At 34.4% G+C, this 25,269-nt stretch overlaps 1 protein-coding gene across 8 annotated transcripts in view; it reads left to right on the forward strand.

Annotated features, from left to right (window-relative positions):
• The window catches only part of LOC143244148 (anoctamin-5-like), a 78,960-nt gene that overhangs the window by 42,586 nt on the left and 11,105 nt on the right, over positions 1 to 25,269 (forward strand). For 5 of the 8 annotated variants that reach the window (XM_076488299.1, XM_076488300.1, XM_076488301.1 and 2 more), the window contains 4 exons: positions 1,062 to 1,232; positions 2,458 to 2,494; positions 4,570 to 4,681; positions 6,247 to 6,301. In XM_076488299.1, coding sequence (XP_076344414.1) covers positions 1,062 to 1,232; positions 2,458 to 2,494; positions 4,570 to 4,681; positions 6,247 to 6,292 — 366 coding nt within the window. In that variant the 3' untranslated portion in view covers positions 6,293 to 6,301. Of the gene's footprint in view, positions 1 to 1,061; positions 2,495 to 4,569; positions 4,682 to 6,246; positions 6,302 to 25,269 lie in introns of those variants that run through there. The other 3 variants (XR_013024920.1, XR_013024921.1, XM_076488304.1) reach the window with 2 other exon arrangements.

The following is a 25,269-nucleotide window of genomic DNA, read 5'->3' on the forward strand; positions in this document are numbered from 1 at the left end:
CTTCACGTGGGTTCTTCATCATCATGAGAGAGATATAGTTTTTCTGTTGTTTCATCTTCTTCCAAACCCCTTTTCAGTCGACTGCCATATCTACATATCTTGGCAGATTATCTTGAAACTTGTTAGGGTCTTACTTTTATCCAATATATCCAGTCAGTATTTTCATTTTTTTTTATTTTAGGCTTTTTTAAGGGGTCAAATGTCAAACAACCCAAAAATATATATTTGGGCTCTTGTGTGGTTATATTTACAGCAATCTAGAAGACAACAGGCACAAATGTAAATGTTCATCAGCTTAATACAATGACAAACAAAAGTAGCTAGATTTACCCATTTTGAATCCTTTTTTTCTGGGGAGGGGCAGTAAGAGATCCAAAAAAAGCATAATTTAGAGATATTTATTGATCATTTACTCAGTCATATTTTGACCAATTTACATGGTATCTGGTACAAAAATATTTTTGTACAAGTTCCACATATTAACAAACAAAAATGGTGAAATTGCCCATTTTTAGTAATTATAAAATGGGTTAAGATGCCACAAAAAATCATAGCTTTAGAGTTGTTTGATCAGTTGCAGGTTTCATGGTTTTTGTTTTATCATATCCCACAAAACAGTTTGCTGCCCAGAAAATCTAGCTAAAGACTTAGTGAACCACTCTGTAAAAGGACAAACAACCTTCAGTTGTGTGAAGAAATCTGGACTTTAACTGCCAGACTCCAGTTATAGAGTGCTACAGCAAAGTGTTTTTTTTACGTTCCCTGAAACTGTATTTTAAGTTTATTTAAAAACTGTCTAACAAGACTATTATGTAACTAAAATTATAAATTGAAACATAACTTCTCAAACAGTGGAATAAAGTGAATGTGTAATCTGAAGAAAGATACAAACATTAAAATTCCGAAAGCTGATAAAGGCAACATTAGTGTAACTTTGAACAACAGAGAATGCATTGACTTTTTTTCTCATTTTTTGTTTATTACATGTATATTCTCTGTTACAGTAGCTCTTTGTGCAGGGATTCTTTATAGACTTAAGATATTATGTTTTTATTCTTTAGGTTACAGTAGCTCTTGTTGCTGTGGTTAGTGTGATTTCTTACAGAATATCCATTCAAACTGTACTGTACTTCACTTTGAGTGGCAATCAGACACTTACCAGCATGGTAGCTCTCACTACCTTAGTCACAGCTGCACTGTTGAACCTTGTATGCATAATGATCTTTAACCTGGTAGGTCATTTGAATAAGAAAAGTAAGGGATATGAAATTCACCTATTTCTAGTTGTGTAAAGTGTACTTTTTATGGCTTTATTCAAGATGATATGGATCAAATACCTGCCTATAGTGGTGTGTGTGTATATCAAATTCCTGCCTTATAGTGGTATGTAAGCATATTAGTTTTATTGTTTATTTATTTATGTCTCACTTTGATTTCGTAATGACTAAAAGAAAATGTTATATGTAATTACTTGTCATTTTTTAAGGTTGTTTCTTGTTTTATGTTCAGCTGGGAATAATGTAAATGGTTTTTTCATGTTTGTATTTTCAAGAATGAAATTAATATAGCTTGGAATTTTTTCATGAATGCACCAAAATAATCATAAGAAAATCTTTATACTTTGCATGCCACAGAAGTTATTAAAATAATGACAAAACCTCAGTATTTAAGTACAGATGCAAGTAACACTACTGTATAAAGATCTTTTCTAAGATCTTCAGTGGTACTTTTCAGTTTGGGCCCTTTCAACCATGGGGGCATTATAATGTGACAATCAATCCCACTATTCATTGGTAAAAGAGTAGCCTAAGGTGTGGCTGTGGGTAGTGATGACTAACTGCTTTTTCTCTAGTCTTTGCTAAATTAGGGACTTCTAGTGCAGATAGCCTTTGTGTTACTTTGTGCAAACTTCAAACCAAATAACTTTTCAATTTTTTATAAACACACCCATCATCTTTGAATGGTTAAATACTAGGTTCAGGAATTAGTATATATTAATTATTACTTTTCTTCTTTTACTTTTAGGTTGGGCATGTACGTAAATTTGGATTAGAAAAACTTGATTTAAACACCAAAAATTACAAGCCAGAGTGAAAGCATCAAACGAAAATGAACACTGAACCAGGGATAAAATTACCATATTCGTATCACCTTGATGTCTGACACATTTTGGTATTGTTTCATTATTTGTATGTTAGGACTGGGTGGGCCCAGTGGTCGGTGTGCTGGACTCTGAACCTGAAGGTTTACGGTTCTCATCCTGTTGCAGCAAAAATTCCTATCACACCTTGGAATTATGGGAATGTTGTAAAAGTTATTGTCAAATCCTGCTATTTGGTTAAAGTAACCAAAGAATTGGCAATAGGTGCCATTTCATAGTCTTATCAGTTTAAAGTTAGGGTTGGCTAGTGTAGATGTTCCTTCTGAAACAACTGACTAACTATTAACCTTTTCTAGATTTATAGAAGAATAGCCACCTACCTTACTGAATTAGGTAAGTTTTACCTGTTTCTAATTTTGACAATTCCAAATGAACATAGGTTATTTTGTATGTTTTTTCATGATTTAGAATAACAAAATGTAACCAGAATGTGACTGCAAAAGTTCTTATCCATATTTATTTTAGTGCCAGATAAATACAGTTACAATCATACAAAGTTTATCAGAATAATTTATACATCTTGAAGAAACATGTACATTTTATTGGTGAATGATTCCAAATTATGCACACTTTTCAAAATAGAACTTATTTCTTTAAAAAAAATAAACTTATGCCACAATATACATGTTATATGAACTTTTAATTAACTTTTCCATTTGTACAGAATGTAATAAAATAGCATTAGGAAGTAATTATATATAATTATATTTAACATCACTAACAGCAGATGGCGACACTTTATCACTTTACCAGTCTCAGTTTTATTATTAATCAAGTCTGAGTGTTTTGTTAAATAAACTAGTGGATCAGTGTGAAACACAGTAAAATATATATAGTTGTAATACCATATAGTCTTGTGATCAAAGTAGTGAAAACTGTTCACATTGCTAACAAATATATACAGAAATACATGAAAAATTGTATAGTATTTATATAAATATATTTATGATAATTTTAAGGTTAGATGATTATTTGTAACTTTTAATTTGGTATTATGTATTTGATTTAATGACAGTTCATGATGAAGAACAATAAATATCATATACAGTGTACAGGGATACTGAAAACTTGTAAATATACATTTCAGAGGCCCTAAAGGCAATGTAAGCACAATATGCAAACAGTGCCATGGATATAGTATTTTTAGTCTTTACATAAACATTAACATGTTAATATGTAACTCAGATTGCCATTCTCAATTTTACCGTCCTTTCTTGTTTAGAAATACTTTTCCAGTGTATTTGATATTTTGCATACAACAGACTTGTACATTCTACTAACAACTTGCAACATCTTGTGTAGATATACATAATAAATTCAGAAATATAGTGAACATTCCATCTGTAATATGGCATTTGTCCAATAAATCTACCCCATGCATTTTATAATAAGGATATATGTGTGTTTTAACATAATTTTTTATAACTTCAAGACTTGTGTATGAAGGCTGCTAATAAAATAAATTTTAAAATATGGAATTCTATTTTAAAATAAAAATATGAAGTAAAATCATGTTAAAATTAATAATAAAACATCTCTTATTAATGCAACCAGTTTTTGTAGAGATATTACATCAGTTGGCTTCAGTACTGCATGTTATACATTTTAAAATTGTCAAAGAGGACCAAAAATGTGTATGAAAAACTACCATAAAAAGATATTTCCATTGAAAAACTAGAATGTAAAGCTCTTTTCTTCTGTTGCAATATGTAGTGAAGTTAATCATTTTGATTTAAGAATTAAGTTGTATTTCCTTATGATTTGGCTTGAGAAGTAGTTAATGTTTGCTAATTTCATGGAAACTAGTGTATCTAGACCACAAACATCTTGATCAACAGTCATTGGTATCCTACTGCTGACAACAACAACAACAAAAATGATGGAAGCTAAGATAAGGTTTAACATTTATTTAGATCACGGACAAATTAAGAATATGGAAAATTTGTCTTCAGTTCCTGTGATTTGTATTTTATTATGACTTCCTTTCCCTCAATACAAAAATATTTGGCCATAGTATTTCTAATCATGTGAAACTACATTGCAGAAATATCTCCTGCTCTGTGTGACAGCTGCAGAGTAACCTAAACCAGACTTAGAAAGTTTGATATTTATAACTAGGGAAAATAATGAATTTTGTAAATAAGAAATAATACACTTTCAGAGAATAAGATATTTATACACTAAAGATTTGATTTGAAGAATAGAACTTAATGTTTCATCTAAGAGTTCTAAAAACCTCTGACATGAAATGTGTTAAATGATCAGTTTGATAGTATTATTAATTGGATATCATTAGTGTTAAGGTTCAGTTAAACAAACATTTTTTATTTACTTTATGTTAACCTTTTCCTATATGTTAATATTCTATTTGTAAATCAGTTAATACTGTTTTGAAATATTCTATATAGAAGTACATCGTACTCAGACAGAATATGAAAATAGTTTGACTCTGAAGATGTTCCTTTTACAGTTTGTGAACTACTATTCATCAATTTTTTACATAGCATTTTTCAAAGGAAGGTGAGTAGTTTGTTAACTTCAGTTAAAATATGAAATGAAGTAGTTCACAAAGTAATAAAAAAAGATCCATAGTGAAACTGTTGTATTTACCTTTATGTGTTCATTTTTTCTACTTTTGTTGGTTTTTAATTTTTAATACAAAGATATTATTACAATTTATATGAAAGAAAAATATGTCTCAAGCAATAAAAAAATAAACTTGTAACATCATAAAAAAGGGTATTCCCTTTCAAATTCAGTTTCTAGGTAAGTAATCAAATATTGAAGCACATTATTTTTTGTTCATTTATATATAAACTTAGCATTATGAGGGCTCTTTATTTATAAATATTGCAGATAATATTAATGACTTAGCTGAATAATATGACTTATTGATGTACCAGTCTAAATATAACAAGTTTTCACTTTAAATAAAAAACAGAGTCTGTACAGGTTCTGTATGTGTCATGAAATTTGTGGAAAGTCAAGAAAAAATGTTTTATAGAACTTGAAAAATCAGATAATTTTCATGAATTCTAGTTGTGGTCATGGAATTTCAAGTGGCAGACAAGCTTCTTTCAGAAAGTGCATGAAGTATAATTATAGCATATGATTGTGTAACATTTTTTCCTCCTTTTCGTGTTGTGTGACATTTCCTGAAGTCTGAATGCTATTCTTAACACTCAGTGTTTTGTAGTTATGTAGCAATGGGTAATTCAGACTGTGGTAGTGTGGAAGTTAGTTTCTTATAGATGTTTTTTGTTATTGTTGTTGTTATTCTTTTAATTGTGATTGCAAAATAGAATGTGAAATGATTTTGTGTTGTTTTCCAAGTTATTCAATCAGCTGATCAAAACAGGCTACTTTTATATTGTTGACATATCTTGTAACAATGCTTATTTTACAAATTATAATTATCCAGCCACTTTACAGTTTCGGTCGAAGTTAGTCCCAGCCCTTAGATGGTAGCCAGTTGTTTTGATGAAACATTTTCCTAAATGGCACATATTTACTTGGTGAACTGTACTAATTGGCACTTAAGGTCTTGTGCAGCATAATAAAAGATGCTGGAAATGAATTTTGAGATGACCCCTTAACCTCTAAACAATGTATTGGTTAGCACATAATATCTAGGTGAGAAAAAAAACAAATTTACATGTTATTTCAACAAAGCAAAAATGTTTTTTCCATTGATTGTGTTTACAGTGAATTAAATGGTCATGGAAAGTTTAATAATAACTTGTTGAAATGCCATAGAATTCTTTATTTTTCAAAATGTCCTAAACTTGTACTTCTGCCCCCTTCCCCTCAATGACACAGCAGTATGTCTGCAAACTTACATTGCTAGGTTTTAATACTGGTGGTGGGCAGAGTACAGATAACCCATTGTGTAGCTTTGTGCTTAATTATCCACAAACTTGTGATTTTAACTTTGAGATTTTGGGAGACTTAAAAATGAAAAATGACAGTTAAGTAAGTGTCAATAGCTCATCAATACAGAATTGAGTTTTTTAGATTTTATTTTTATCTTTATTTTACATCTGAAGACAGTTATTTATGTTAAAATTTATCTTTTTATTCAACAGATTTGTTGGGTATCCAGGACATTACAATTCATTGTTTGGATATTGACAAGAGGAAGTATGTATAACATTGTCAGTTTTTTTATTATATAAAAGTTCAGCTGTTAAACTTTTGTTTTAAAATATTTTTTTCTTTTTTTGTACATAGTTTATTCATAGTACAGTATAATAATTACAAAACATACTTAACATCTGTTGACGTTAGCTATTTCTCAATCTCTAGTGTCATTAGCTGCCTGATTCAGTGGTTCTTTGAAGACATTGTGTCAGCTGGTATGTGGAATACTTCTATTACTCTCCTATCTTGTTGCTTACATGATCTGGCCGATTCCTCGTCTGATGGTTTTCCACTACCTCCTGTAGCTTTTTTTACCACATCTGCTAAGCTTTTACCAGAAATGAGTATTTTCCTCAGTCATATACTCTTTTTATTTCCAGGGTCCTTTTATTTTTCATGGTATCCCATTCTGGGGTGAGTGCTTCTGAGTCAGGTATGCTTTCTCTTTTCAACTTCATACTGGCAACTACTTTTACTATAATTACTACCACCAGTATGCAACAGGTTTTGTCAAAATGAGGTGCCCTGTAAGATCATTTAGGTACCTACCAGATGATATTATCTTATTATGGATTGCCACTTATGGACATTCATGAATACAGCTAAAGAGGATCTTGCTTATCTTCATGTTGAATAAATTGTCATTGGTTTGCTTTTAAAAAAATGTAGGGAACTTGATTCACCTATTGCACAGTTTTCAGAGCTCTGTTTTTTAGGACTCCTCAGTGCATTTTAGCATCCCAGGCTGTATTAGTGGAGCTTGAGAATCTGTTGCAGACAAGAGGCTTTTCCACCAAAGTTTTTTAGTGTGTTTAACCACTCTTGGAGAAGAGGGCAAAGTAAGGGGTCCTCCTTCTAGGATTCTTGGATGTTTTTTTTCAGATTTCAGTAAAAGGGGCTCCAGGCTCCCTGGGAACTTACTCTTAATTTTGGTTTAGATTTTGCATGCTGTTATCTGGTTGGGGAATGCAAGACCCTTCTCTTTGATCAGTGCCAGTTTCAGTTATCATTCATGGAAGTTGGTTCCCTATATCATAATTCTGAAACCAAAGCAGTTCCATCCTAGGTCATTGGTTGAGTGCAGGTTCCACATAAATCCAGGGTTAAGTTAGAATACACCTTACCCCCTTGGTTAGGGACTGAGAATGAATGTTCATAATTCCAAACCAGATGAGTTCTATTCCTTTGTTGAGTATGGCATACAGGATCCCATCATTCTGAGCCTTGGGTGTTACCTTTTGGACTTGTTCAGGTGGAGAAGAGAATTTGTCCACTGAGGTGTTGCTTACTTCCTTGTTGTGATTCTGATGGTGCCAAATGCAACATTCTGTGGTTACAGGTTGGTATCTAAAGTATATATATGTACATATAACATTGTGGTCTAATAGCCATAGCCAGCAACATGGGATATAGGTACTACAACCCCTTAATTCCAACCCTGAGCCGTAGAACCTTGGCTGTCTGGTTAGTGGTGGCCTATCTGATGATTACTCATATTCTGTTCTGCCTTTGATATAGGAAATAAGTTCCAAGTGAAGAGCATACCTGTTCTAGAGGTAGAGTGTGATTTCCACACTCTTTTACCATTTTTTTCTCTTGGTACTTTCCTGTTCTATACAAATATTTTGTGTGTGGATTATGCCTGCACTGCCCCCTACACTTTTATCAGTGTGAGATTCTAGCTACATTGTTGATGGATGGTAAGTATTATTAGAAACCATTTTCAGTTTAAGAAAAATGTTAACTTTTATTTTTAGATAGCTTTAGAAAATAAGCTTCTAGAGGCTTTTAATTTCCCAGTAATCTTGTAATTGTCACTTTTCTGTCCTTTAAGTCATAATAAATAACATATTGCTGTTTTCCTTGTTTGCAGTTTATTATTTATAAAATCTTACCAAAACAATTAAGTTAAGACAACTTGTCATTTTCAGACTTTCATTTATATCTCCTGGTAATATTGAAACATGAATGTTGTAAAGTGTCTTTAAAGTTGATATAGTCATGTGATGTACTGACATTAGTTCATGTCATGTGAAGATTATATGCAAAAATGGTGGTCAGTTGGCCAAAATGGCCATTAACTTAACTAACTTCTAGACACGTACAGATATTATGATTTAAGAATTTAAATAATAAGTAACTGAAATATTGAAGGGAATGCTTGACTAATAATTGTGTTGTTTGTTCTAAGTTTAGGTTGAAATTTGCAAATAGGATTTGATTTTATACTATAGAACTAAATATGTTCTATAATTAAGGACTTTAGTGATTTTCTTTTCCAATGTTCTTTTTTTTAAGTTGTCTCTTAGACATATTCATAAAAATTTTTGGTTTTTGAAATTTTCTTCCAAGAAATTATAAGTATCCAACATTGTCACTATGTTGTAGAAAGGACACTAAACATAAAGCATTGTAAAACTATCTCCAATTTGCACATCTTATTCAGTGTTGCTGAGACCTGTGTTTAGGCCTGACTATCATTAGGACACCTGCATTGTTTTATTGCTATTAACAGTAGTAGAGATCTAGGCTTAGATAAGATCCAGGGTCAGTAATAATTATTTATTTATACACACAAATGTAGATTAGATTAGAAAGTAACATACCTAAATTTCTTCTTACTTGTTCTAATAAGCTACATATGAATGGCATTTTAATATACGTGTATAAACTCCCACGTGACCTTACTAACCAGCACTGAGGTAAGGACAGTTTTCCAACATATGAGAAATAAAATGTAATTTTTTTTGACGACTGTTTGCTTATATCATGGACATGTTTTGTGAGTTGTTTATCTGTGACTTCGACATGCCTTGTTGGATTGTCTGATTTAACTTTTGTGTGTACTAGTGATAACATGTGTCAGTAATGAAAAAATCTAGTGTTTTTGAATGCAAGCACTAAAAACAAGTAGTCTGAACTCTTTTTATTGTCCTTTATATTGAAACTAGCAACATCTTGTGGCTTTGTTCGGCTCGTTTTGTTGCAGGTAGGAAGTTATATAAATTTGTAAAAGGAAAAAAATCTCCCATTACTGCTAAAGCGCACTCTGGATTTTGGAGATGTGAGAGTAACAGTCAAATTCCTCTGATGTTTCAGTTAGGAGTAGCTCAAGAGTTGGCAGTGGGTGCTGTTGACTAGCTACTGTCCTTGTTATTCAAAATAAGAAACAGCTAGTGCAGGTATAATTTGTGTATACATGTCTTTGTTAATATAGGTTTATATATACATACACACGACTGAACATAGGTGTTTGTTTGTTTCTGAATTTCGCGCAAAGCTACATGAGAGCTACCTGTGCTAACTGCCCCTAATTTAGCATTGTTAGACTAGAGGGAAGGCAGCTTGTCATTTCATTACCACGAACTATTGGGATACTCTTTTACCAACAAATAGTGGAATTTACCATCACATTATAACGCCCCCACAGCTGAAAGGGTGAATATGTTTGGTGCGACAGGGATTCAAACCCGCGACCTTCAGATTATGAGTCGACCGCCTTAACCATCTGGCCATACTGGGCCCTCAGGTTGCGAGTCAAGTGTCTTAGTCAGCAGGCTGTTTCAGGCTCGCGCAACTTTATATAGGTTCCCACGGGAGAGTACTGATACAATGTTTCTGTTTGTTGTTTAGCATTTAAACCCTCAGACTTACAAATAAGCCACCAGGATGCAGCAGCTTTGCTGTAGAAAGTACACATTTTTTAAAAAAATGTGTTCGTTAGTTTAGGAAGCTCGCTTGAATCTACACAAGAACTAGTTACGCTAACCTGGAACCCATAAACTACAGAAAAGGCAGCTAGTGAACAGTACTCATCGCCAACTCTTGGTCCAATGTAATCGAATAGTGGGGTTTGGACGTTACTCTTATAACGCATCTTGGGCCTCAAAGTGTAGGACGAGTTTTTGTGGGTAACGGAAGGCAAAAAGAAAGTAGTTGTGACAATTAGTTTGATGTTTCACGAAATCAGTGAAAGAAGGTCAGGAACACAGGTTAAGGAATTACTACATGGAAACTGCAGAATAACTTAATTAGTAATACGCATGTCTGTAGTGTTGAAGTAGATTAGATAATGTACATTTCCAGTCCCACACTCTTTAGAGATTCCGAGTCCAAGGAACTTAAAACAAAAAGAGAACTCTGATAATATAGACTTCGGAAACTGAATAAAACGAAATACACACAAGTTTACACGAGATGGTATTTGTTTATGAACAGTCAGGAATAAAAATCCAGTGTTTAATCCCAGTCCTAATAATATAGATCATAAAGCGACAAACCGTGAATTATAAATCCCAAATAATCATTCTAAGATTTGTACAACATAATTGTTACACACCTGCACTACAGACAACAGGCATGGTTACAGAGCAATAAAAATTAAACAAAAGAGGTCGCAGGTAGGTACAAATTACGACATCATGTTAAACCTCAAAGTCGTTCTTCGACTGTGTTAATCAAAAAATAGGGTTTAAAAAACAAAATATTACATTTTGCTTACTAAACTTATGTAAACCTATGATACTACAGTAAGGAAATTAACCATCAGAGGGAGCATAAAAAATGCTCTTTTCTTATATTGGTGAGGGGAAGAAGGTTCCGCTTGTTGTCTTATCGTTTGTCGTGAGCTATAAATTATTGATTTGCTTCTTAAATATGCAGGTTGGAGTTTAATGATTCCTTACGAAACATTTCTAGTGCCGCTAGAAATAGTTATTGTACACAGTTTTTATTCCATTGTCAGCCTAAAGATAAAATTATAATTATATACAATTTCGTTTCAAGAGCTTCTTATGAATGAAAAAAATAATAAATCTATCGAAGTTTAATTATCAAGTGTGGTGTTATTGCAACAGCAGTCATAAAGTGTCGGTCTTGGATAATATCCGATAGATTCGTGATGAGAAATCCACTTGAAGTAAAAATGTATCTCAAGATGGTTAGTGTGGTTATTAACACTTTTATTAAAATAAAGTACAGAACAACGTTTCGACCTTCTTAGGTCATCTTCAGGTTAACAAAGGTGTAAACTCTTTTTGTTAACCTGAAGATGATCTAAAGAGGTTGAAACGTTGTTCTATACTTTAAAGTATTAGGTTGTCCAGAAGTAAATGTCGTTTTTGAACTAAGAAGTTTGTGAAAGTATAAACCAGTGTTGTGAAACATGCTTCAATCAAAGTAAGCACCATTTGCTTCAACATAATTTTGCCAACATGTAATGATGCTGGTTATGCTCCTGCTGTAGAAATCAGTTTCTATGGTCAGTGAACTCCCTGAAAGCTTCTTCTACAGCTTCTTCTGCAGAGTTAATTGTTTAAACAGTTCTAAAAGTGCTTGAAAGAAATGAAAATCTGTAGGGGTAAGGTCTGAGGAATAAGGTGAATGAGGCAGAATCTCGAATTCCAATTTGTTCAATTTTTGGAGTGTCATTCTTGACAGGTCTCATAACGCCGATTTTGTTGATCTTCAGCCATTTCATGCGGAACCCACTTATTCAACTTTTTCGTCTTTACAATGACACTCGATTTGTTCGTGTCTAGCTTTCCTGCAAGCTCACGTACTGTTATGCAAGGGTCTATCTCAACTGCTTCTCTTAATGTGTTTTCATCCAAGGATGGCTTCCTTCCATGACCTTCGTGGTCTTCAAGACTTTCATCTCCATATCGAAACCTTTGGAACTAACAGTAGCAGATACATGGCCGAATGCATGGTTTATGTTCAATGTAGTTTTGGTAGCTTTTTGTCCAAATTTGAAGTCTTAGAGGAAAATCTGACGAAAGTCCTTCTTGTCCATGCTGCCTTTGGGATTGTAAAACTTACTCCAAGTAGAGTTGAAACAGTAGACAATTAAAACACCTTGCAAGTGACAAACGTTGGATTAAACCAACCAACCAACGATAACTTACTCATTATTCAGCTTCTAAATGTCATCGTGAGAATTCCAACATTTACTTCTGGACAACCTAATACCGATACCCATACCAACCGTTTTGAGAATACAAAATACGATAGATATCACCACATGTAATAACGCATCCTAAGCCCCATATCACGACTTGTTTTTTGCTAAGTGCAAAGCTACACAAGATAATATCTTGTGTTGTGCTCACTACAAGTATCAAAAAGCGATTTCTGGTATTATAAGTATTCAGAATTAACGTTGATCCATTGGGTGGCGCCACCATTTGAAAAGTTAATAAACAAAGTAATTATGCTAGAAAGTGGTGAATTCTGTTTTAACACTGTAGTTTCATTTCTGTGGATATAGTAAGGGTCTTCCTTATATTGAAAACGATATAGTAACGGTGGAACACAACAAAACCTATTTCTTCTGTTATTTTATTAATCTAAAAATTATATTTCCATATAGTTAGGAATTAATAGTTTTGTGTTTTTACAGTTTTGTGTTAGACAGATTAGGTGGTAGTATTTTTTTTAGCACAATGGGCTGTGTATGCTCTATTCACCGAGTGAAATCGAACCCCTTTTGTAGGATGCATTATAAACAGCACATAAAACAGGACAATGATCTGTCAACTTAACCTACAAGATCCCTGGTAGCACAGTGGTATGTCTGCAGACTCACAGTGTTAGAAACCGGGTTTCAAAGTATAGCTATCCGTTTGTGTAGCTTTGTGCTTAAGTTCAATCAAATACAAAATCTACAAGTTTGTCAAAAACATTAAATCGAGCAGTAAAATATAAACTACCTGCTGAAGAAGGTCATCAAAATATCATTGATCTTAGCCTGAAAGACAGTTATAATAAATTTGGTTTAAAATGTTTAACCCTTAACTGAAAGGTTAGGATTAAACACCACAAGGAGTGTTCAGAAAAAAATGTTTTCTCTTTTCCTCCATTCATGGTATAAATATTTTGGAATGACAATGTGATAAAGACAAAACAAAGAGACACGATCTGATAGTTTTGAGTATCACACAATGGTTGATGGATAGATAACAAGCAGAAAGGAGACCAGAAACAGCCAACAAAAAACTCTTGGTTCTTCAGGGCGACGGGAGATCTATAGATCCGATGCATAGAGTTAGATGCGGGGGAAAATGTGGCCCTCCCAGATAAAACCCACATTCACTAGCTGACATCAAATAATTGTTAGTCGATGTCCAGTTAGGTTTAACTGACGATTATTAGCTAGTGATGAAGAAGGCAGATGACTGCATGATGTGAAACTGTCGTGGGAGGAAGCTAGTTTGTGTAAACAAGGGTTGAAAGCGACAGGTTGTTTTAAAGGAGGTCTATCATCAGGCGAATCGTCATCGTCACTGGTCGAAGGGTGACGGAAGAAAGAGAACTGAGTGCAGCTGGATTCGTCTGTGGGCAGTGATTGAGATTCAGTTGATGTATTTACGAAGAGAACAGTGGACGAACTGGATTACGGACAGTAAGTCTTGGGGCGCAGAGAAGGGTGGTAATATTAGCTGTTGGGCTGGCAACTCCGTGTTATCTTTAGAAGATTCGGTAGGCGGAAGGGTCTATGTGGCTTTCCTCCTTTTCTAGGATTTCGTTTAGGCATACTGGGAGGTTCTGATACTGCCAGTGGTCATGGTGGAGACGTCTCGTATCATACTCAGGAATGGTTGGGAAGACTAGATGTTGGTTGGAGCTAGTCTTCGAGTTTGAGTTGATTGTTGAAGGAGTGAAAAGGTAACGCGTGCTGGCCTAAGTGTTTGGGAAGTGGTTGTTGGATTATTAGGAACGTGACTGATTGAGCTGGGAGACGGAAGGGTTTACAGTGTAGATTATGGGAGATTTCGTGAGTAAAGATATGGTTTATCTGGGAAATGTTGTGAGTAAGGAGATGGTTTATATGAAGTGATGCAGATGTTAGGAGGTGTCGTGGGAAAGGAAATGGTTTGAAGCTGTTTGCAATATTGTAACTGTCTTGATAAAATGGGGTGATTTTACTGAATTTTTGAGTTCATGCACTGGGCTGTGTTGAGTTTGGTTGTATAGAGTGTTCTGTTGTTTTCTTGAGATAATCGTGACTCACGTTAAGGCAGATTTGGGTGTAGGCTGTAGGAAAATACCGTATTGTCTTAGCATCCTGGTTCTGCTAGGATCGTATTGGCCTCAAGTTAGCCAATGAAATCTATGACCTCACGCTGCAGGAAGACTGGGGGTAATCCGTCCAGGATTATGGGTGGAATGGGTGTGCCCTTCGATTTACTGTGTGTGGGAGAAAGTAGAGTAGCATCGATCAATAAATCATGAATAATATCTGATGTAAGCCTTTTTCATTCAGATGTTATGTATCTCTGAGTGAGCGATCAGTGAACTGTTGGAACATAAACTATGTTTGTCTTAAGTACATAGACATATAATAAACCATCTGCCCTGTACTAGATGTAAGTGTGGAACCCTGAATTTTAGTGTTATAAGTCCTCAAATTTATCTTTAAACCATCGAGATGCAAATATTTGAAACAGTGGCAATGGATTTGCATCACATAAATACAACTATAAGTCACATTCCTTTTGTGTACAACCCGCCATCTGCTAGTAGTTACTAGAAATACTGCGAGTGTGAATTACTTATGTAGAATTTAAGAACAACAAGGGAGATCATCTCATCTTCTATACCAAAATTTGAAATAAAAGTAAAACACTTGAAGACATCCATTAACATTGAAAAATGTATCAAGCCTTCCATTAATGATTTTTAAATTAATTGCATCTACCACATTTGAAGGTAACCCATCCTAAAGGCCAACTACTCTATTAAAAAATAAAGCTGTCTCAGTTCAAGAATACACCAACTCCGCCCAGGTTATATGTGTCTCCTAGTCTTACAATTTTCAACATTAAATAAGAAAACGATGAAGCATCAAAACTATCTATCCCTTTAACAATGTAAAACACATTATATCAAAACTGTCTATTATCTTAACAATGTAAAACACCTTGTTTTAAAAGTATCTATTATTTTAACAATGTAAAATACGTATCAAAACTATGAAGTTGATATCAAACTTTTATCTTAATAAACCCTTTTTCTCTTATCGGCGGAACCACGTGCTCCAATTTAGACATACATCATTCGCTAATTTCAAGTTAGGGGAAGAGGTGTCTTTTTACCCTTGCCGTTGGAGGGCCAAATCACAGAAAACACTCATTAAAATATGCAATCTAATGACAAAGGAAGTTTAGTCTTCATTGGTATGTCTCCGGACTTAACACGCTAGAAAACGAGTTTCAGTACCCGTGATGGGCAAAGCACCGATAGTCCATTGTTTAGCATTGTGTTTAACTTGAAATAAACAAGCAAAGGAATTTTTAGAGAATACCTAAAAACGCCTGTCAATGTATAATACCCTTATAGGGGGAGACTCTTTCGGAACTCCTCCCGAATTTGAGGTTTACTCGGACGCCCAAGTTTCATATTCTGTTATTTAAAACAAAATGAACATTATAACGTAAATGATAACATTTGTTAATTCTGGTCCTAAATGAAAAATTAATAATGTTAATTTAGGATCGTAACTGCCTCCTCAATTTTTTGTAAGAACTGGGGTTTGGTCTGAATTTCGCACTAAACTACAGGAGGGCTATCTGCGTTAGCCATCCTTAGTTTAACAGTATAAGACTAGAGGTAAGGCAGTTGGTCATCATCGCTAGCAGCCAGCCCTTGGATTGCTCTTTTACTAACAAATAGTGGGAGTGATCGTTATAACGCTCCCACGGCTGAATGAGCGAGGATTCGAGCCTGCGACCCTCGGATGACATGTCGAGCACCCTAACCACCTGGCCATGTCGGGCCAAGATTTGATGAACTGTGTAAGAAATATTGTAATATTGGAAACAAACGAAACGTCATCAATAATAAAGCAACTACAATTAGTTAACAAAGAAACCCGAACCCTGGCTGGGGTCCGGCTAAAAAGGGTTAAGAAAGGACCCACTAAATATCTTAATTTAAAATTCAAATGATGGGACATCTAACACCACAACAGCTCTTATTTTCTACTGTTGAGTTAAACATGTGTTAAGCATTTTTCTTTTTTTAATGGAGGTGGGTTTCCCCATTTTCTCTTTTTTCTACCTTTGTTTAATGTTTTTCAGTGCTGGATACAACCCTTCAATTTGAGGGGAAAAACGTATGTATATTATAACTTGTACATAAAGAAGATGCCGCTGTCACATTAGCGAGTCCAATTAAAGTTTACTAGCTTTTAAATTTAACTTTCAGAAGTCATTTTCATAAGTTCCCTGATTTAAAACAAAATTATACGTCAATCATTATACAATACAAATTTCCCAATGGAATCCTAGTTTTCCTTTTATCGGAAAGGAGTGAGTTAAGACTTAAGTCCAAGAGTTAATTATTATAAATATTTGGTGAAAATATTTATTAGTCTTTTGTAAATACTTGCATCTTTAATGACGAAATAAACAACATGCCACCCTTCATCTTAAATTAAGACAAAACTTTACTGCATATTTTGGAAGGTAAGTACTTCTAAAACTATTTAAAAATGGAAAACATTTTAGCGTTAATAGGAAGTGGCCATAATTGATATAAATAATAATTACAATTTGATTTATCACAATGATTTATTTGGTTAATCATAACTGCTTTTGTAAATATTTACTAATTTTGTAAACCTGTCAAACTTGTAACTTCCAAGAACATACATTTTTCCTGTCCATTGTGGAATCGGCATATATTTCCTTTAACTACAAATAAGAATTATATAAATTAAACAGTTGTTTGGTGCATAGTTTTGACACTTATTCATATTGTGAAGTAATTTTTCACCATAGAAGAAAGTTAATAAGTATAAAAATTTGTCTTCAACATATTAAAATTAGAATGAAAATTTCTGCTTCAAGACATGTTCTTAGTGAATGAAAACAACATGCTGGACATTACATGCCAAGGCAAGGTTTAGTAACAGAGCTAAGTTTCTGTTATTAAATCTATCTTTATATTACATGTCAAGGTTTACTAACAGAGCTAATTTTCCGTTATTAAATCATTCTATATATTACATGTCAACGTTTACTAACAGAACTAAGTTTCTGTTATTAAATCTATCTGTATATTACATATCAAGGTTTACTAAAAGAGCTAAGTTTCTTTTATTAAATCATTCTGTGTATCACATGTCAACGTTTACTAACAGAGCTAAGTTTCTGTTATTAAATCAATCTGTTTATTACATGTCAAGGCTTACTAACAAAGCTAAGTTTCTGTTATTAAATCTATCTGTATACTACATGTCAAGATTTACTAACAGAGCTAAGTTTCTGTTATTAAATCTATTTGTCTATCAGTTTACAATTAGGAATGAATAGTGTAACTAACCCTTCTTTAATATTTTGTAAAACCAGTAAACAAATCTGCCTTTATAAAGTGATTTCTGTTATATAGCTTTTATAGTGGATTTCATTTTCCTGAAATATTAGATCCTTGTGAAACCGTTTCTGTACTTGCTTCCTTGGTGGGTTAGTGATACATTTATGACTTATAATATTGAAATTTAGGGTTTGAATTCCCCATGGTGGACAGGGTGCACATGCACGATTGTGTAGCTATTCACTAAGAGTACAACAACAACAAAGATGTGAACACTTGTGAGGTTTCAGCACTTGATCAGAGTATATAAAGAAGATGTAACAGTCATAATACTGTAGTTAGTTGAAATTTAAAATTATTTCTTACAACATTTAGCTTGTAGAGGGAACAACAAAAGATTATTTTTGAACAAATAAAATCAATCCTTCTCACAGTTATGAGTGGTTTTACCCATATACTTAATAACTATTTATATTTGTACAAGAAATTAATTTTGCTTAAGTAAAGCTTCAAAGGTCTACCAAATTTAAAATAGATGTAATGTTAATTATGTCATATTAAGTAGTTCTGCAATATCTGAAAATGGTTGAAACCATAAACTTTGGAATGTTCAAAAAGAGTTAGATAATCAGTTTGAAGTAGTTTCAACAGAATATACCAAATTGACATCTTTACAAATGGTGACATTTATTATTATGTTCTACTTCCTAGAAGTAAGTGGCAACACATTATTGTGATGTTACCATGTTTGACTTCATGGAAGTAAATACTGACACATTATTGTGATGCTACCATATTCTACTTCATGGAAGTAAGTAGTGACACATTATTGTGATGCTGCCATATTATTCTACTTCATGGAAGTAAGTAGTGACACATTATTGTGATGCTGCCATATTATTCTACTTCATAAAAGTAAGTAGTGACACATTATTGTGATGTTACCATATTATTCTACTTCATAAAAGTAAGTAGTGACACATTATTGTGATGTTACCATATTATTCTACTTCATAAAAGTAAGTAGTGACACATTATTGTGATGTTGCCATATTATTCTACTTCATAAAAGTAAGTAGTGACACATTATTGTGATGCTACCATATTCTACTTCATAAAAGTAAGTAGTGACACATTATTGTGATGCTGCCATATTATTCTACTTCATAAAAGTAAGTAGTGACACATTATTGTGATGTTACCATATTATTCTACTTCATAAAAGTAAGTAGTGACACATTATTGTGATGTTGCCATATTATTCTACTTCATAAAAGTAAGTAGTGACACATTATTGTGATGCTGCCATATTATTCTACTTCATAAAAGTAAGTAGTGACACATTATTGTGATGCTGCCATATTATTCTACTTCATAAAAGTAAGTAGTGACACATTATTGTGATGTTACCATATTATTCTACTTCATAAAAGTAAGTAGTGACACAGGTATTCTTTAAGTTCTCTGACTCGATGATGATTGTTTATAACGTGTGCTGTTAGAACACTTTGGGTTTTTTCTTAATCGGTAGTTTCATAATATACAACCATCGCATAAAACGTTGGTTGAAAATATTGCGTCTAAATTTCTACTAGCCAACTTCGGAAACTGATTATAGAGAGCGCTGTAATGTAACGAAAATAAGCAGAAGCTGGTAATCTTAAGAAAATCTGTGTTGGTTTCAACTGTTATGTGTATTCTCTGTGCTGTGTTTAATATTCACTTTTCTTTTAGTTATGGGTTTGTAGCACTTTGCGTGTGTTATGACGTCATATGTGGTAATGAGCTTAGCCTTTAGAATGCAGTTCGACAATAGTGAACTTGAAGAATCTTGATTGATTTATAAAAACTGCATAGATTTTAAAACTACTGTAGCAACACAGACAATTTTATTTCAGAAAATCATCCCAGGGCTCATTTATTTAACCCTTTGAAAGAGGAGCACATCGAACTTATATATATACTCTTCAAAAAAAGAAACGCAAAAGGGATATTTTTGTTATTTTAAAGAGAAATATATGTAATAACGTTACAAGCTCAGAGTATGTGTTGTTACACGTGTTAAGGCACTGATTGTCAGACCAAAATGACAATAAAAGTTGTGCAATTTGAAAACGGAGGAAAACAACGGATTTTTCGCCAAAACGCATTCGTGTCCAATAAATTTGTTTGAGAGATCTGCATGTTCTGCAAGTGCAACATGTGCAAAATCCCTATAAAAGTGATGGGTTCACGGTTTTCATAGCTCAGTGTTAAGCTACCGACACGCAATACAGTTACGCCAAGACTGACTGAAGCACAACGCAACAACGCCATTGGTCGCTTGAAGGCAGGCGAATCTCGATCAGTTGTTGCCAGAGCTGTGAATGTCCACCCAAGCACCATCACAAGGTTATGGAACCGTCACCAACAACATGGATCAACTCGTGACCGTCCACGATCTGGCAAGGGCCTGGCATGGCCAAGCGCGTAAGGCGTGCGACGCGTAATCCGAGGGTCGCGTGTTCGCGCCCGCGTCGTGCCAGACATGCTCGCCCTCCCAGCCGTGGGGGCGTTATAATGTGACGGTCAATCCCACTATTCGTTGGTAAAAGAGTAGCCCAAGAGTTGGCGGTGGGTGGTGATGACTAGCTGCCTTCCCTCTAGTCTTTCACTGCTAAATTAGGGACGGCTAGCACAGATAGCCCTCGAGTAGCTTTGTGCGAAATTCCAAAAACAAACAAAACGATCTGGCAGACCTTGTGTGACCACGCCCGCACAAGATCGCAACATCCGGTTACGTCACCTTCGGGATAGGACCACCACTGCGACGTATACTGCCTCAACCATACCAGAGCTGCGTAGGACTTTCGATCAGACCGTACGCAACCGTCTACGAGATTCTTAGGCCCCATGTGCAACCCATCATGGTGTACGTCAACGACGTTTTTCAACATGACAACGCCCGTCCTCACCCAGCCCGACTCACCACTGTCTTCTTGAGACACCACAACGGTTGTGGTTGAAGAACATCAACGTTCTTCCTTGGCCCTCCAGATCACCAGATTTAAACCCCATCGAACATCTTTGGGACGAGTTGGACCGACGTCTGCGACGGCGACAACCTAAACCGCAGACTCTACCTCAGCTTGATGCAGCTATGCAGGCTGAGTGGACAGCCATTCCACAGGATATGATTCGTCATCTCATCGCTTCCATGGGCAGGAAATGCCAAGCAGTTATTGATGCTCACGGGGGGCATACTCGTTATTGACTTTGAGTGACGTTAAACTTCACCTAGTAAACGTGGACTTCATCTTTGCAGACTTTGGATGTTCAGCAGTGAATGTGCAAAGTTTCACATATGTCATACAGAACTACCTGGAATAAACTTGTTAACAATTTGTCTCATATTTTGCCTTTTGCGTTTCTTTTTTTAAAGAGTATATATATATATATGTCATTAACTTTATTGTTTTTCTTTCGGCGAACATATGAACTTTTGTAGGATTGAACGATAAAAACTTTCGAAAGTTTTCTATGTAGTATGCATTGTCAAATCTGAAATAAATTTAGTGCTAAGCGTTTTAAATTAAACAGTAAATGTCACCAAGGGTAGAAAGTAAAGGGTTCGAGCACTGCATTCCAAACTGTGGGTACGTACTGGTGGCTAGAGTCGGGACGGTCTTTTGGCAGAAAATCCCATAAAATAACATGTTAGAGATAAACCTAACAAAACTATTAATTTGATCTCAATTTTTCTTCTTACATTTACTCACTTCTTACAAGAATTTTTTTTAATTTAGAAAAAAGTGATTAAAATAAGCTAATTAAACTATTGATACTTGTTATTATTTGTGAAAATTATTTTAATGTGAAAGAAGAAGGTTGAACGGAAGCTTTCGTTAAATCAGGTGGTTCAGTTGCCACGTTGTAACTTTTTAGTATGTTTATCAAGTTATTACGTTGTTACTGTATTATTATCGTTCATTTCGTTTTGATTTTATTGAAACAAAATGTTGATGTCTTGTAATTTCTTACTCTCTGTGACACAATGATGGTATAATTTATCATTCTTTAGATCTTTCCCGTGGCTCCGCGATAAGTGAATAATTTTAACGGAAAAACCAGGTTTCTATATCCGTGGTGGGTAGAGGACAGGTAGTCCATTGTATCGCGCCTAACTACAAACGGACATACTTTAGAATGTACATGATATTTTACCACGTCTCAGCGGTAATCGTGAGGACGTACGATACTAAAATTTGGGAGTTGATACTTGACTTGGGCTCACTTTGTATCACTTATAGTTGTTGCTGTTTTCTTTACTCCAGTATTTTAAACAGAACATCATAGCTTAGTATTGGTCGTTTAATAAGTAGTTTGTTGTGAAAGCCTCTAGGGTTTATTCTTGTTACGAAATCTGGCAACCCATATTAACAGCTAACAAAACAAAAACTGTTAGAACTTCACAGGATAACGCTGTTGCCGTTATATACTGTATACTAGTGACATCTACCGATGAAAAGTACGCAAAGTTTTGTTTTCTCGTCTGTTTTTATGTTCGGTTGTGGGGAGTGTCAGTCAACCCCGTTAGTGAACCACGAGACTAAAATATGTTGTTTATATAACCTACTCTGGCTTTAAATCTCCGTTTTCAAAACACGTTTGTTCTAAAATTTATAAACTGCTGAGACAGAACTCGCCTGTTAATCCGAAATGAAGGAAACCTTTTAATTACTGGTTTTCAGAGCACGTATCGGAAGGGATTGAGGTAAACCACATACGAGGCAAAAACCCTGCATCGCTGAGACGGCCTACTTCCTTTCTCAGTAGGACCGTGTCTATGTCTAACAGTTACTGTACAAGAATTAAGCTGTTGTTTGCATCATTTAGCTCCCCGGTATGTCTACGGATTTAAAACGCTAAAATCAGGGGTCCGATTGCCCTCGGTGGACTCGGCAGATAGCCCGATGTAGCTTTGCTATAAGAAAACAAACCATCGCATCTTTTTAGTGCAAACAATGCGCTCTGCACTTCCAGGTGTTGAGGACGCAGGTGAAAACCTGATTCCATAGTCAATTAAATTAGTCCAAGAGTTGGCGGGGTGTGCTTCTGACTTGATGGTTAGCGCTGGTAGTCCGTATGTAGTTTTGTGCGAATTTCTGAAACGAAAAAAAACAAATCTGTACAAACATAATGAAATTTGAAGGACTCCACATAGCGGCCAGTTTTATAAACCTTACAAAAGTATCTAATTAACGAGAGACTGTATGATAATTTACGTCTTACAGTGAGGAACTCGTTTTTTCTGTTGATATAATATCGACGGGTGAAACGATATAGTGTTTGTTTGCTGTTCCCGTACTCTGTATAGTATTAAATTTGGCCTCAGTTGAACGATAGATATTTTAGGTTATTTTGAATCGTAATGTGTTATATTACTAGTTTAACACATTACAGGAAGATATGTTGTGTCGAGATGTTTGAACTTGTCCGCAGTAAATACATGAAAAAAAAACAACACTGCAAGTGTTATTACACATTAGACTGAACATTCATATTCATAAACATAATTATTGTTTCATGGATTAATTGCTCAATGTGAGATCGTTATTAGGGCCGACTAGTTATTTATTGTTACAAGAACTGACTAGATGATTATCGTTACTAGGACTGACTAGTTGTTTAATGTTACAAGAACTGACTAGATGATTATTTTTACTAGGACTGACTGGTTGTCTATTGTTACAAGAACTGACTAGATGATTATTTTTACTAGGACTGACTGGTTGTCTATTGTTACAAGAACTGACTAGATGATTATTATTAGAAGAACTGGCTAGTTGTTTATTGTTATCAGGACTGACTTTTTCACTGTTATCAAAGTGACTAGATGATTATTGTTACTAGGCTGACTACTTGTTTATTTTAACGTGAACTGATTAGATGATTAATATATATGTAAAAACGGCTGGTTTGGGTTGAGGATTTTTTTATGCAGAGGGGCGAACAACGTTTCGACTTTCTTCGGTCATCGTCAGGTTCACAAAGAAAGAAATATAACTGAGCGATAGCTGACCACTTGTTTGAAGGGGACTGTGTAACGGAGTGTAGAAATGTAGAGGACGTGCTTAGATGTTGGATATATTTTTTAATATAGGTATAAGGTGTTCCATTGTATTGGTTTATTTTGGGCTTGAGTTGTTGTATAAGTAAGGCTTCTTTAATTTTGCGTTTGTTTATGTGTTTTTTATTATTTAGTATTTGGGTGTTTTCTATGGTTAATTATACAACAACTCAAGCCCATAGTAAACCAATACAAAGGAACACTTTTATATCTATATAAATAAATATTATCAAACATCTAAGCACGCCCTCTACATTCGTACACCCAATTACACAACCCCCTTCAAACATATGGTCAGCTATCTCTTTCTTTCTTTGTGAACCTGACGATAACCGAAGAAGGTCGAAACGTTGTTCTGGCCTTTGCATAAAAATTTTTCTCAACCCAAACCAGCCGTTTTTACACACATATTTTTCTCTACAAGTAGGTTTTCTTGTCATCACTGACGATTAGATGATTATCGTTATTAGGACTGGCTAGTTGTTTATTGTTAGTGATGTGTCTATGTAAATTATAAGTCATTTGGGGAAAGTGTGTTTCAGGTCCAAGAAAGTAGCTGTTACGTCACATTTTTAGAATTTTTGAGCGTAGTACAAACTAAGTAATTATTTGCGAAGTGACAGTTTTGGCTAATTTCCACAATGTTCCACCATTTCTGTTCGATAATAATTTTATATTATTATGTAACTTTGGAAATCATTACTTTTTGATTGACATACATTCGTAACTCACCTCGACTGTGTGACGTAAACAAAATATCTTCTCCCAGAATTCTGTAGGTCTGTATTTACCCCATCCTCGGTGATTAAAAGTGTTAGTAGTGACTTAAAAAGCGAGTTATATGCTCGTCTTTATTAACATGAGAATGAATAGTGACTTGTTTATTACGTTTTTAGCACAAAGCTAAACAATGGACTTTTGTTCTGTCTACCGCAGGTTTCGAAACCCGATATTTAGCGTTATAAGTCTTAAGATTTACTATTGAGTCGAGAGGGATGTTGCTTTTTTTTCCTTCACAGGTTTTTTTCAATTTATTTAATGTTTCAAATATTTTTTTAATGCAGGGGACAGTCGGGCATGATTTCTAGAGATTTAGAAAATATTTGGAATTTTAATAGTTTAAGACGGTTAAAAGTACAAATGTTAATCAACATGTTGATTAACATTGAAAATACAATATAGTAATGAAGACAGAATATGACTTAGAAAATGTGTTATCTCGGCTTTTGTCGTTGAGTGTGAAACTGTGAAGTTGTATAGTTATCCAATTAAGACACAGACATTAACTAAGAATATCTCTTCCTCGGAGAGAACTATATTTCTGGAAGATTTGGGCACCATTTAAACGTTCTGAGAACTCGAATATTGTCACGAGAATGGTTTGCTTTGGTTTTTGGATTTCGTGCAAAGCAACTTGAGGTCTGCCTGCGCTCACGAAAATGGAATTTGATAAAGTCAACGAAATAAGTACTGTTATCTTTAATATCGCTCAGTTTTTGTTGATGTTCTGATATGTGGTAGTTGAATAAATAAATATTAGAAA

The sequence above is a fragment of the Tachypleus tridentatus genome, chromosome 2, assembly GCF_004210375.1.
Source record: "Tachypleus tridentatus isolate NWPU-2018 chromosome 2, ASM421037v1, whole genome shotgun sequence".
In the NCBI taxonomy this organism is placed as follows: domain Eukaryota; kingdom Metazoa; phylum Arthropoda; class Merostomata; order Xiphosura; family Limulidae; genus Tachypleus; species Tachypleus tridentatus.